Source organism: Heterocephalus glaber, unplaced genomic scaffold (assembly GCF_053883595.1).
Source record: "Heterocephalus glaber isolate CG9 unplaced genomic scaffold, H.glaber_assembly_v1.0 deba00001781, whole genome shotgun sequence".
In the NCBI taxonomy this organism is placed as follows: Eukaryota; Metazoa; Chordata; class Mammalia; order Rodentia; family Bathyergidae; genus Heterocephalus; species Heterocephalus glaber.
In genome coordinates this window covers 1,104,724-1,119,407 of record NW_028258467.1, presented here as the reverse complement: position 1 = coordinate 1,119,407, position 14,684 = coordinate 1,104,724, and the positions used below count along the sequence as shown (strand labels likewise).

The 14,684-nt window shown below is 48.5% G+C and overlaps 1 protein-coding gene across 27 annotated transcripts in view; it reads right to left on the bottom strand.

Moving 5' to 3' along the window:
* Clcn7 (Cl-/H+ antiporter 7) overlaps positions 1–14,684 on the bottom strand; it is a 52,058-nt gene that overhangs the window by 13,602 nt on the left and 23,772 nt on the right. For 25 of the 27 annotated variants that reach the window (XM_021251355.2, XM_087202872.1, XM_013068872.3 and 22 more), the window contains 12 exons: positions 11,003–11,074; positions 6,966–7,037; positions 6,798–6,863; positions 6,172–6,304; positions 5,746–5,855; positions 4,893–4,973; positions 3,060–3,122; positions 2,897–2,980; positions 1,710–1,803; positions 1,357–1,421; positions 741–857; positions 256–310 (listed from right to left, as the gene is read on the bottom strand). In XM_021251355.2, coding sequence (XP_021107014.1) covers positions 256–310; positions 741–857; positions 1,357–1,421; positions 1,710–1,803; positions 2,897–2,980; positions 3,060–3,122; positions 4,893–4,973; positions 5,746–5,855; positions 6,172–6,304; positions 6,798–6,863; positions 6,966–7,037; positions 11,003–11,074 — 1,012 coding nt within the window. Of the gene's footprint in view, positions 1–255; positions 311–740; positions 858–1,356; positions 1,422–1,709; positions 1,804–2,896; positions 2,981–3,059; positions 3,123–4,892; positions 4,974–5,745; positions 5,856–6,171; positions 6,305–6,797; positions 6,864–6,965; positions 7,038–11,002; positions 11,075–11,896; positions 11,916–14,684 lie in introns of those variants that run through there. The other 2 variants (XM_087202891.1, XM_004873872.4) reach the window with 2 other exon arrangements.

The window sequence follows — 14,684 nt, the reverse complement described above, 5'->3', positions numbered from 1 at the left end:
TCCAAAATATAGAAAAATCCAAAACACTGAACCACTTCTAACCCTGAGCATTTCAGATCAGGGACCCTTACCCGATAGAAGCTGTGGCCTGCTCTACCTCCCAGGAACCCACCTATCTGCACCCCAGGTTCTGCCAGAGGAGAAGTAATGACACAGCACAAAGCCTGTGGCAGTGGAAGAGCTCTAAGGGGTAGTGTGCATGTCCTCCCCAACCCAGGTTTGCAATCCAGTCCATCCTGAAGAGAGGGCCCTTACCCACCACACCCATGGCGATGAAGACGGGAATCTCATGGATGGTGTAGGCCATTTTCTGTGTAGAGGGGAGAAAGTGAAGGCTGTAAGTGACTGTGTCCACGGGTCCCCATGACCTGATTTGTCCACAAAGAGCCCTCCAGCACTTTCACCCAGGGCTGTAGAGGTCCCAAGGGTAGGGAAAATGGGCATCTTGAGCAGCCCTCAGCCTACTCTCAGCATGGTTGGTTTCAGAAACAGCTCACATAGCTCAGATGGCACTCAGCCTGTGGCCATGCTTGCACAACAACTATGGGTCACCCTGGCCCCAAGAGGCAGGTCCCTATGTATTCCTGGAGTACTACAGGGGCCTGGAGCTTATAAGCAAGAGCTAGATTCCACAGCCAAGAGCTGGAATTTTCCCAAGACCAAGTTCAAGTCTGACTTAAGTAGAAAAGGGTCCTGTCCTGGCACCAGAAGGGGCAAGGTGGGACAGGAGGGCTGGTTACCTCTGAGTCAAATCTTCCAAAGTTGATGAGGCCTGGACTGGACAAGTCCCACATATTTCCATGGTAAATGCTCAGAACAAAATTCAGAGTGAAAGTAGAAATCATGGAAGCAAAGAACTGCAGCAGAGAGAGAGAGAGACAGAGAGAGAGAGAGAGAGAGAGATAGAGAGAGAGAGAGAGAGAGAGATATTGGTCAGTATCTCAGATAGAAGCTATGTGTGAGGCCACCCAGGAGCTGTAATGGAGCCTGCCCACCTACTGGTCCAAATCCAGGCCTGGAGCTGCTGTCACTGAGGAAGCTAAGTCTAGACACCTCACCCAAGGAGGGAGGGGGCTGGAGCAAAGCAGACTGGGCCCCTGCATGGCTAGGGAAAGATGGCGTCATGGCCCTATGGATAGCTATGGGTCTGGGGTCCCCAAAAGCTACCCAAAGCTGACAAGGACACTCAAGACAGAGTGAAGAGCTAAGGGGCCCATGAGGGACATGGCTCTACAACACGAACAGGTGGGCTGAATTCAAGGTGTCCACTGTGACTAGGAGATGGCTGTCAGTGCTGCCTGATCTCAGGGATGGGGATGTAGGAGCCCTGGCTGGGGGGTGTAGGCAGGCACTTACGATCCTCCACGTCAGGAACTGGTTCCAGAAGGAGGCACCCTCCTCCAGGCTGAAAAGCACTCCACCTGGAAGGTATCGGGAGGCCTGGAGTGCCAATCCAGCCACAGGGCATCTGCACCTACTGCCCCCTCCTACCCTAGACCCCAGAGACCAAGACTGTGGCTCAAGGAGCCACTGGGATGGGACCTAGCCACAAGGAGAAAGGCCTCTCGGGAGTTTGAGGGCCAGGCCCAGGTATGCTAACCAATCCTGCTGGCCCACCCGGACAGGCACTTAGTCTGCAAACTGCAAGTCTCCCTGGCATGAAGCTCTCAAAGGCAAAGCCCAGCCCAGGTGAGTTGGCCCCTCCTTACCCACAGGGGCTCCAAATGCAGCAGACACTCCAGCTGCAGCTCCTGCTGAGACAAAGTCCCGCTTCTCTGTGTCCCTGCGGAAGTACTCAAAGATCTGAAACAGGATGAAACAGAGACTATTTGGAGGCGCTCCTCACAGGAAAAGATGTCAAAGACATGGCCAGGGATTTAGCTCAGTGGCACCATGCCTGCCTCGAAAGCGCAAGGTCCTGAGTTTGATCCACAGTACCAAAAAACAAAAACAAACAAAAAAAGAGAAGTCAAAGGCAGGCCAGCCAAGGAACAGAAGGGCTAGGGATGTGCTCCCTTTGCCAAAACATATACTAAAATAGGAGGGCTCTTCTCTATGATTACATCATTGGCTATAGATGTGTGGAACTTGTCCAGTCCAGGTCTCATGAAGAGGATCCTACAGGTGGCTACAGCAGGTCATAGGCTGAGAACATGAGTGCCCATGGCCAAGAAAATAATCAGAAGATTTTATTCACCAGAGCCACTCAACTTCACAGGTCACAGAGACCTGAAGAAAACCAAGTAACTAAAAAATCTACATTTGTTCTTTTTTTCTTTTTCTTTTCTGTTTTTTTTTTTCAACACAGGGTCTGGCTCTGCAGTTCAGACTGGCCTGGAACTCATGATGATTCCTCCTGCCTCAGCCTTCCGAGTGCTCGGATTATAGGCATGCAACACACCCAGCTTTCTATACTTGCTCTTGATTTTGAAAAAGTACTGTCTACTGTAGAAGTGTTAATCACCTCCAAATTCAAGCAAAAATTCATCAAAACACTGGTGACTTTGTGAAGAAACAAGATAAAAGTATCTCAAGTGTATCTGGAAAATCAGTGTCAGTGTCCACCCACAGTTCCAACCTTCTTCGGGTGAATGTCCTCTGAGGAGCTGGTCAGAGCCACAGACCCTCTGACAGATAACACATATGACACCAGAATCAAGGGACAGGCCATGGAGAGGCCATGTCATGTTGAAGCAAAGGACCCACGCCCATGGGTCAGGGGGCAGGCTAGGCTGCCGCTGGGTACAGAAGGTGATGGGCTCACCCTGGCCTAGCCTAGAGGTGTGGAGTGAGGCCCACGGGTCCTGCTGAGGGTTGTGCACGGGGCAGGAACCCAGATCCAGGGGATGCTCATGTCCACAGACGACTAGTCCACCTCTACCTGGGGAAGACTCACCTTGAAATCTCGCTTCAGTGATGTTGATCTTCCCTGGGAGATCCCAGCAGCAATCACTGATCCGGAGTGGATCATTGGTCCTTCCTGAAAGCATAGAGTGACCAGCACTAAGAGACCATGGATGGGGACTCAGACTGGGACAGCGTCACAGGCATTTTGTTACCTTTCCAACTGCCAGTCCTCCTACCACAGACAGAATCACACCAGATACCTTGATCACTAGCGTCTAGAACAGAAAGGAAAAGGTGAATGAAGACCAGATGTTCTCTGTGCATTCAAGTGACTAAACCATATACAGTGACATGACTCAAGGCCACATGAACCAGAGCTTGAAGGCCAGTGCCACACTGGTATCCTTGGCAGAGGCTTCCAGCTGGCTCTCTCCCATACCCTAACATCAAGACAGCAGCCATAGCACCCACACACACTCAGGGCATGTCCTTGGTGGGCCCTGGTGAGTGCAGATCTCCTTCCCCACAGAAGGATGAGCTGTGCCCTGTCCCACAGCCTGTGTCTCTGCCTTTTTCCCCCAGCTGAGACTGGTACATGGGCCCCACTCCCTCAGCAAAAGGAGTGCTACCACCTGGGGTCCTGCCCTATACATCCCATGGGTACACTGCCCTGCTACATCCTCTCTGTGTCCCCATCTGAGCATGTATGTTCAGCATCAGCACCCCTGCACCAGGCCGGTAGCTGAAAAGGTGAGGGCTGGGGGACTGCAACTTCCCTCACCTGCTGGGGGCTCATGACACTTGTAGGCAGAAAGCTGACTCTGTCACTGGGCCTAGCAAGGGTGGGAAACCCATGCAACACACATCCCCCACCTCCCCTCCCGTGGAGCACACAAACCCTGAACAATCAAGGGTGGCACTGGGAAACAGAACTTCATGCTCAATTAAGACACTAAGGGAAGCCTTCCAAACCCAGCCAGCCAAGCAGTCACCAAAAAGTACTTAGCAAAACTTTCTAGAATGTGCTAGCTTGCCTACATGGTATGTAGGTAACAGGTCAGATGTCATTCCCAGCAGCACTAACTAGGTCAACCCTATTCAAACGTAGGGCCAAAGCACAGGCTCTGCTCCATGTCGTCATACACACTTGTAATCCCAGCATTCTGGTAGGCTAAGGCAGGCAGATGGAAAGTTGAGCCCAACTTCAACTTAGTGAGATTCTATCTCAAAATAAATTTTTTAAAAAGCTGGAGATGCCAGGGATTTAGTTCAGTGGTGCCACCGCCTGCCTCGCAAGCGTAAGGTCCCGAGTTGGATCCCCAGTGTCAAAAAAAAAAAAAAAAAAAAAAGCTGGAGATGTAGCTCAGTGTAAAGGCCTTGGGTTCAATCCCCTGTACCACACCCCCACCAACCACCAAAAAGAGCAAGCACAGGGTTCTCTAGCTGCCCAGAGTATGACCAACTGCTCCTTCTTGGCCATGGAACATTGGGCCTAGAAACACCCAGGGGACAAAGCAGAGCACCAAGCCTGGGAGCATTCAGGAGGCTGCAGCCTACCCATCCTCTGAGATAGGGAGAAGCAGCAGCTTCTGCCACTCTGGTTCAGAAGACAGAAATGGCTGTGAGCAGACTATGTCACAATTTCCCAGTCCCCATGAAATTAAGGTGCCACCAATGACATTAAGTATAATGAGTATTAAAGAAAATTTTGAAAATAGGGCAAAGCAGGACATGGTAGCACATCCCTGTAATCAATCTCAGCACTCTGGGAGGCTGAGGCAGGACGATTCCAAGTTCAAGCCCAGCCTGGGTAAATGAGATTTTGTTTCAAAATAAAAAAGGGCTGGGGAGATAGTTCAATGCAAAGGCCCTGGGCTCCAGGCAAAAAAAAAAAGTTTACTCCTATATAAAAGTTTGCACCACTGCCAGCATACCAGGGACTGAGGACAGAAGTGGAGGAGCCAATGGGCAAAAGATGTGCCCTAGAAACAGCAGATACCCAGAAGAGCACCACGTGTCCCATCTAGGGTTGCTCTGCACCTCACCTTGAGCCGCACCACATGAGGGATCTTCACCCCGTTGAGGAAGCACTTGATCTGGGGGATCCCACTGCCGGCAGCAACTGGCTAGAAGGACAGGGAGGGCCACTGAGCAGACAGACCCCCCACATCCCTAGAAAGACCTGGAGAGTCTGGCCTGGGTATGAGGGCTTGGTGTCTGGGAGACATTCTCATGTCCCCCACCCAAGATACAGAACCCCCTCTGAGGGTTAATCGTGAGGGATGTGGTCAAGGCATATGACATATGACAAGGTAAAGACATATGCCCCCTAGGCAACTGGGGGGATATTCCAGGATGGGATAGGGCACTCATCATATACCAGCAAGAAGAACCAGAACTTCCTGTGCATGGAGCCCTGCTCTATACTCAACAGAAGGTTCTGAATTCTGCCTCTCCTTTCTTCTATCTTCCCATGACAAGGGCAGAGAACAAAGAGAGGCCTATGGAAGGGGTGACTCCTGGGAAAAACTCCAGGATGCAAAGTGCCCTACAGCGTCAGCCCCCCTCTCCCGTGGGGGTACAGGATCCCACTGCGGAAGCGGTAGTCCTGATCCTCTGCTTGAGTGAGTCAGCCCCACTCCTGGAACCCCGCAGACAGTGTCAGTGTCTAGGGTATATACTGCTACATGTGAGCATAAAAGCAGGCAGTGTGCCTGTTTGACATGGGGGGAAGGGTAGGGGTGGGCACAGGCTTGTATGGCTGGATGGGAGTGGCACATGAGAGGTCTGGAGGAAAGAGGCCCTAGTATGTTTGTGATTCTCATGGTCACCAGCCCAGGACACTTGTGGAGATGAGCTGGAAGAGTCCCCATCTATTTGCTGAGACCCCTGCTGTACCTCTATAAAGGCCACAATCATGGAGCCAAGGAGCACGAAGGCAGAGTTCAGCGTGGCCCACAAGAGGAGGGAAAAGGACAGTCCACCCTTCTCTGTAAACTTGTCGATATCTGCAGGCTTGTCAAGGACAGGCATGGTACCACCTGGGCCCAGGCCCTCACCACCCCACCGCACCTCTGCAGCAGCTGACCCAGCACAGACCAGTATTGACCCAGCTGCCCAACACAGCACAGCATTACCTGATAGCTCAGAAACATCTCAACCACTTATGACAGAGACACAGCCCTCCACTGGATTACTACTGTGCCAGGCTCAGGGAGCAGGACATCTCACAGCAGGACTGGGCCTGCACACAATGGCAGACACTTGGGATCTCCTGCAGGCCCCCATTTCCCAACCACCAGGCTGGGAAGCTGTAAAGGACACTGTCCTTGATGAGCCCGTACTTCAGGCCGGCCAAGTTCTCTACCACAATGTCAATGAAGCAGGCCACAAGACCTGTGAGGATCCCGATGAGAGCACATATGACCCAGCGTTTAATCTCCACTGTTCGGAAGGCCTGTGGGAAGAGGCATAATTAGCAAATGCCCTGCTGTAGGCCACTGTGGGACCAGCCTGAGTGGCTCCTGGGATTCCCAAGACTGCCACCACATATAGTGCTCTCCAGTAGGGACCCAAGTCCTGCCAGTTGCAGCCAATGGCCAGCATCTCAGACCCCAGCCAATGTCTCAAGGACCATGGAGCACCTTGGGGCCCAGTGGGCAATTCAGAGTGAGGTGGATGACTTTCCCAACAAATTCACAATCAGTTGTTGGTATTTTGGATATGCCTGACATCTGCAAGAATAGTCTTTAACCACAATGTCCGTGATCATGACAGAATCTCCCAATGTTTCTGGTATCTGGGGCCAATGTCACATGCTTAGGGCCCCACAGACAACCTGAGGAACCAAAAGTACCTCTAGAAGCCAGAGGTTTGGGGACAGGTAAGGAGAGAGATGGAGAGAACAGGACAAAGGCCCAGGCCACTAAGCCCCCAAGGGCCCAGCTCACCGTGTGGTTGATCCGTCGTTCTTCCTCTAAGAATAGCTGGTTTTCACTGTTGTCATAATCCAAGCTCTGTGGACAAGGAAGGCAGAGACCACAATTAGTGGTGCTGGGGGCGGGGGGGTGGAGGAAAGGGCAGGGCCTGGATCCAGGGGCAGGAAGATGGTGGCCTACCTCATACTTGAGGGACAGGAGCTTCTCGTTGTGAGGGATCTCCTTGGGGAAGGGATGGGGAGGGCCCACTTCCTGTGGAAGGAAAAGACAGAGCCCACACTTTACAAATGAGGTACAAGGGGGAGAGGAAGGGGCCACTTCCCACCTCATCCTAGAGGCCAGCATTATCCTGATACCAAAGGTAGACCAGGATGTCACAAGAAAGCTGCAGAATAACGCCTCCCATGAATATAGACATAAAAATCCACCACAAGAGCTGAGCAAAGGGGATACAACAATATCACAACCAAGGTGGACTCTAGGAATGCTAGGTTAGTTTATACTCCAAACTCAACTGGCTTAACATATCACACCAACAAAATAAAGGACAAAACACACAGGATTGTTCAGGCAGACACACATCAAGATGTGACAAAATCCAACATCTCTTTATAATAAAAACACTCAACACAATAGAACAGAAAAGAGTTTCCTCCCTGGGCACAATGGTGCTTCCCTGTAATCTCAGCTACTAAGGAGGCTGAAGTGAGAGGATTGCAAATTTGAGCCCAGCCTGGACAACTTAGAGACCCTGTCTTAAAATAAAAAATAAAAAGGGCTGGGGTAAAGCATTTGCCTACCATGCCTGGCCCTGAGTTCCATCCTTAGTACCAATACATGGATACATGGATGGATGGATGAAGAAGACAGCTTCCTCAATGTGACAGAGGCACCTATGAAAACCCACAGGAAACATCATGCTCAACAGCAAGCAACTAGAAGCTTTCCCCATAAGATCAGGACGAGGATGCTCACTTCTGGCTAAGATCAGGATGAGGACACTCACTTCCGCCATTTGTACTCAACATTATTCCAAAAGATCCAGCCAGGGCAATGAGGAAGGAGTAGGGAAAGAAAGGCATTCAGGATGGAAAGGAGGAAGTGAGACTATCTCTACATGCAGATGTCATGATCTTGTGCACAGAAAACCTTAACAAACACACCAAAAAACTACTAGAATAAACACACTTAGGAAGACTACAGGATACAAAAACCAACTGTAAGGGGCCAGGGATTTAGCTCAGTGGTTTCGCTGCCGGCCTTGCAAGTGCAAGGTCCCAAGTTCAATCCCCAGTTCCAAAAAAAAAAAACAAACCAAAAACCAACTGTACTTCTATGAACTTGCAACGAGCAAACTGAAAATAAAAATAAGAAAAATTATATTTATAATAGCGTAAAAATAAAATATAAGCAGAGTGCAATGGTCCATACCGCTAAACTCAAGCAGGAGGACCACAAGTTCAAGGCGAATCTGGGCACTTAGCAAGACCCTGTCTCAAAAATTAAAAAAAAAAAAAAAAAGAGGACATAGCGGTACATACCTGTAATCCCAGCACTCTGGGAGGTTGAGACAGGTTCACTACAAATTCAAACCCAGCCTGGGAAACTCAGCAACTTAGACACTGTCTCAAAATTTTAAAAAACAAATAAAACGGGATTGCTGAAATATTCCTCAGGGCAAAGGCTGTGGGTTCAATCCCCAGTAATAAAATATATACAATAAAATTTATTCCCAAAATAAATTTAACAAAAAAGTGTAATTCTTGTACAATGAAAACTACTGAACACTGTTGAAAAAAGTTGAAGACCTAAATAAACGAGATGTCCTGTGTCCAATGACCAGAAGAATTACCACTGGTAAGATTTAAAGCCGGGCATGGTGATGCAGCCTGTAATCCCACCACTCTGCAGGCTGAGGCAGGAGGATTGGTACAAGTTCAAGGCCAGCCTAGGGTATATGGTGAGTTCAGGGCCAGCCTGAACTACAAAGCAAGATGAACCTGCCTCAAAAAAAAAAAAAGAAGGATTCAATACAATCTCTATCTAAATTTTCACTGGCTTTTTGGGAAGAAACTAACAAGCTGATCCTAAAATTTATTGAAACAGAAGAAACCTTAAACAGCCAAACAGTCTTGAAAAAGAACAACAAGTGGGCTGGGGATTGAGCTCAGTGGTTCCGGCGCCTGCCTTGTAAGCACAAGGTCCCAAGTTCAATCCCTGGTACCAAAAAGAAAAAAGGAAAAAACAAAGTTGGAAGACTCATATTTCCCAGTTTCAAAATTCACTACATAGGTAAGTAACCAAGAGAGTAAGGTGCCAGAACAAAGAGGGACTTTTGGATGAATGGAATAACTGAGTTCAGAAATAAATCCCAAATAATTATGGGTAATTGATTTTTTTTTTCTTTTTGCTTGTGAGGCAGGTGCAGCACCACTAAGCTAAATCCCTGGCCCAGTGGGTAATTGCTTTTTTTTATATACCGGGGATCGAACTCGGGTCCTTGTGCTTGCAAGGCACGTGGCAGAACCACTGAGCTAAATCCCTGGCCCAGTAATTGATTTTTGACAATAGTATCTGGACAATTAAATAAGGAAAACGTCTTCCCAACAAATGGTGTCAGTAGAATGACATCTACATGGAAGGGAACGAACTTGGACTCTTACCTCACACTATATGAAAAAATTAATATGAAATGGATCAAAGATCTAAAACTACTGAACTCTTAGAAAAAAAATGGGTAAATTATGATGAGCCTGGATTAGGCAGTAGCTTCTTAATTATGATACCAAAAGTGAAAGCAAAACAACAAAAGTAAAATAGGACTTAACGAAATAAAAAATGTTTCCAGGTGTGGTGGTGGACACCTGTAATTCCAGCACTTGGAAGGCTGAGACAGGAAGATCACAAATTTGAGGACAGCCTGGGCTACCTAGTGAGTTTAAATGCAGCCTGAACTATATAGCAAGACCCTGTTTTAAAAAACAAAACAAAAGGTGTACATCAAAGGAGAATACCACTAAAAAGCAAAAAGAAAATCCACTGAGTAGGAGAAAAGTTTTTGTAAATCATGTATCTGACAAAGTACTGGTGTAAAGAATATATAAAGGGGCCGGGGATTTAGCTCAGTGGTTCTGGCGCCTGCTGCACAAGTGCAAGGTCCTGAGTTCAATCCCCGGTACCAAAAACAAAAAAACAAAGAATATATGAAGAATTCCTGCAACTCACGTACTATAAAACAATCTGGTGGTACATGTGGTAAATCTCTGTAATCACAGCATTCTAGGAGGTTGAGGCAAGAGGATCGAAATATCCAGCCCAGTCTTAGCAACTTTGAGACTTAGTGAGACCCTGCCTCAAAGTAAAAAATAAAAATGGGCTAGGGATGTAGCCCAGTGGTGGAACACTTGCCTAGAATGTGCTAGGCTCTCGGTTTAATCCCTAGCTCTGCAAAAAAAGGGGAGGGGAATGCAAGGACCTGAACAGGCAGTTCTCCAAAGACAATGTATGAATGGCCAACAGCACAGGACACTGTCTCACTGCCATTAGGAATAAATCAGAATCAAACCAGATGCCACTAAGGAGGAACAAAATGCTGTTTGGGGGCCGGGGATTCAGCTCAGTGGTTTCGCTGCCTGCTGTGCAAGCGCAAGGACCCAAGTTCAATCCCCGGTACCAAAAATAAATAAATAAATAAATAAACCAAAATGCTGTTTGGGGAAAGGGCCCAGAAAATGTTCCCACAGCAACTGCTGGACAGAGGGCCCACTCACCATAGGGACTAAAAGAGTCATCTTCTGGGAGACACCAGAGTCCATCCTGGGGCCAGAAGACATGGCCACCCTTCATACTCTCTGAGGATTCCTCACTTGGCAGATCCCACCCTCATCTGCCCCAGACCCTCCCCCAGGCCCCTCATATCACACTTACTCCTGTTTGTGGCCTCTGTGCTACAGTTCTCCACCCAACAGAACTTCTGTTCATCTCTGCTCATCTGGGTGCTGCTCACCTACCTAGCCTTAGGGGCCATGACCCCTTGGAGCAGGTTCCTTGTGTTTTCAGTCTCTGGGGTCCTGCTGTCTACTGGCCATACCAACTGGACCACCTGGCCTGCACTTCCCATTCCTACTGTCCTCTGGCTCGGTGTTCACTATCTAAACTCTTTGAGGACACAGCTCCATGGGAGCAGGCACAGGAGCAGGGGATACACTGCCACTCACCAGGTCCAGGAGCTCCTCATCCACCTCCACACCACTCATCTGACCGATTTGGGAAGATTCGGAATGAGGTGACTAAAAGCAGAAGAGAGGTCATGATGGCACCTAGATGTAGGAATGGAGTGTGCTGCCCATTCTCATTTCCCCACCCCATGCTGGCCTTCCTGAATGCCAGAACCCAGGCCTGACCTTGGGCCCCCACAACCATCATTGATCAACCATCACTGACAGAAGGCCCAGGCTTTCTATCCTCCTGTTCAAATACCACATACAAGAAAAAGAGCTGGAGAATGCCCAAACTAGCCAGGGTTCCCTGACACTGAGCTCAGCCTGTCCCCATCCACCACTGGTTCTCTACAAGGTAATATCCAGTGCAGCCCTTCTGTGCCTCCCCTGGCTTCAAGTGTGCTGACCCAGCCTTCCCAATAGGACAGTCAGCCCCAGGGTACACAACAGCTAGCACTCACACCCTTTGCTGTGATACTCCTCTGACTTTGTGAGCCCCCACCCCACTCAGGAGCCCCTCCTAACTAGACTCACACCTGTAAGGAGAGGAGCAACGCAAGGGGATGGGGACTTCTGTGCAGAGTGTTCTCTTATGCAAAGAGATCATCTTATTAGTTCTACTCCAACTATAACTACTTTGAGTCTTTGCAAAAATGCTGTCTGGGGCAGGGCAGAGAAGGGCCAGCTTCTGCAGGCAACTTGTGGTCTGTGTTAGAAACCAAGCAGTTCCCATGAGGGAAACAAAGCACCCAGAAATGAGCACTCAGTGGCCATGCCCAGCAGTCAGCAGATCATCCCCACAGCCATCTCCCCCACCCCATCCTGGCCACTGACATTTCCACTGTCTAGTCTCCCATATCCTTACTGCTCCCAGGACTAGCCTTCCCTTACAAAGGTTCATCCAGGGTCCTCCATGCTTCTTGGTGACACAAAACCCAGCAGACACACCAGGGTCAGAAGGCTGCGATGGGGAAAGAGAGAAGACCAAGGTCTCCCAGCAGTCCAGAGCACAAATTGTTTTCAACCCTCCCGTGGGTAGTGATCTTGACACAGCCAACAGGTAAGGGAACCAGGGCGGCAGGAGAGACTTCTGAACCTGAGGTCTCTTCAAGGCCTGGGGGAGCAGGATGTTTCCTGCCTCCTCTGGAGAGTTTGCCCCTTAAACTACATCCCAATGAGCTTGAGACCTTGACCTTCCCAGCCCACTGCCCTCCAGGGGCTACACTTGCCCTACCAAACTCCATGGGCTTCCAACCCCTGGCCCCCAGGACCCACACAGGCACAATGACTGGTATTGTACACAGGTGGTTGACTTCCACAGCTGCTATCTCCAGACCATGGTGAGACAGTACTGGGGACTGTCCATCTGCACATGAACAGAAGGCAGGGTGAGAGCTTCCAGGTGCCTTTTCAGCCTCCACAGCCTCATGCACATGGGTGCCAAATGCCACATGCCAGGACTCCTTCCAGTGCCCTGTCTGACTGCGTTTATCCTATAGTTAATAGTAAGGGGTAAGGAGACATGAGAGCCAGGGCACGGTGCTCAGGGTGCTCAGCCAGCTGCCCTTCCTCTTCTTGTGCACACGTGTGCAGGTTCACACTCATGTAAATGTCTAGTGCACAGAGGAAGTATCGCCAACTTCACCAGAACATAGGTTTGTGGACTGGGCTGTAGCTTCTACCCCAAGTCCCAGGTTAAGGACAACCAATAAAGGCAGCAGAACCAATGTAAGCCATTTCACAGGGGAGGAGGGTCACCTGGCCAGGCACACCCTAGCCTTCCCATACATTCCTCCACTCTGGACTTTCTGCCACAGAGCCATTGTAAGGCCTCTGGGCGGGCCAGACTGTTCCCTGCCAGACTGTCTTTTGTTTCATCTCCAGGATCCATTCGCCCACACAAAGCCTTGAACTTACAAGGTTCAGCTGCTAGTCTAGGCAGGCAGGATCATCTGAGAGTACTCATGCTCAGGTGGACAAATCCTAAGCCCCAGGCCTGGGAGGACACAAGGTGTGCAATAGTCCCCACCTGTGAACTCTGTCTGGGAGCAGTGGGGAGACTCAGAAATATACCATCAGGCAAAAGCTGATGGGTGTGTAATAGTATGACAACCCAAGAGGCCACACCTACCCCAACTGCTGCCACTTTCTCAGCAGACTCAGGGGTGTAGGTGTTCTCCCTCCTTAGCAATGGGCTACAGTGGGCTTAGGATCACAAGGGTCATCTCCAGGGGGACAGACCTGTTAAGGAGGGCTTACAGGGAGCTGCAAGCCCAGTACCACACGACTGGCAAGCTCCTGGATCAGCATTGAGCTGCAATTATGCAAAATGCAACTGCTGGAGGAAACTGGGTGAGGGGTATACAGGCCTGCTCTGTACTAGCTTTGCAACTTCCTGCAATCCGTAATTATTTGAAAGTTACATCAAACAAAAACTCCTGTACATCAAAGGAAATATTAATTTCTGAAACAGAAGATACTTGCAAATCACAGTATCTGATGAAGGACTAACAGAATATATAAAGAACTCCTGACTCAATCAAAAACCAAACCTCCTGATTAAAACAAGAGCAAAGGACTGAAACAGGTTTGTATCAAAAAAGGACATACAGGGCTGGGGATTTAGCTCAGTGGTTCCGCCACCTGTCTCCCAAGCAGAAGGACCTGAGTTCGATCCCTGGTACCAAAAAAAAAAAAAAAAAAAAAAAGGACATAAATGGGTGGGGGTTTAGGTCAGTGAAGCTGTGCCTGCCTGGCAATTGCAAAGTCCTGAGTTTGATTCCTAGTACCAAAATTTAAAAAAATTTTTTTTTAAGAAGGACACACAAATGACCAATACACACAAAAAGAGACCCTTAAGACCACCTCACTTTCATTGGAATGGGTACAAGAAAAAAAAAGTTCTGGTGAGGAAGCAAAAAAACTAGAACACTGAATACTGCTGGTGAGAATTAAAAATGGTACAGCTACTATGGAAAACAGTCTGGTGGTTCTTCTAAAACATTAAATACAGAATTTAGCTCAGTGGTTCTGCCGCCTGCCTTGCAAGCACAAGGACCCGAGTTTGATCCCCAGTACCAAAAAAAAAAAAAAGAGATCAAGCAGTTCCACATCTGGGTACATATCCAAAAGAATTGAAAGCAAAATCTGAAAAGGATGTTCATACCCATGTTCACACCAACATTATTTATAATGCCTAAAATGTGGAAGAAAGCAGGGTATCCAACCATGGATGGATAAACAAAATGTGGTTTGGGCCAGGGATTTAGCTCAGTGATGCCACCGCCTGCCTCGCAAGCACAAGGTCCCAAGTTCGATCCCTGGTACCAAAAACAAAACAAAACAAAAACAAACAAACAAAAACCAAAATGTGGTTTATCAACACAACAGATTTTATTCATATTTTATTTATGAAGCACCAACACTTGCTACAACATGGATAGACATGTAAACATTTCACTAAGTGAAATAAGGCTCCCACAAAAAGACAAGTACTTCATAATGGTTTCTCTTGTTTGAGAAACATACACACACATGTAAATAAAAAGCAAAACAGAAAATAGCTAAATAGCAAGTAGGGAGATCTTTTTCAAATGAATGGTAGAATAAGAGATGGAGGGAGAAGAAAGTGAGGGAAGGGAAAGAGGTTGGAAAAAAAAGAATTGTAGGGAAAAAATAA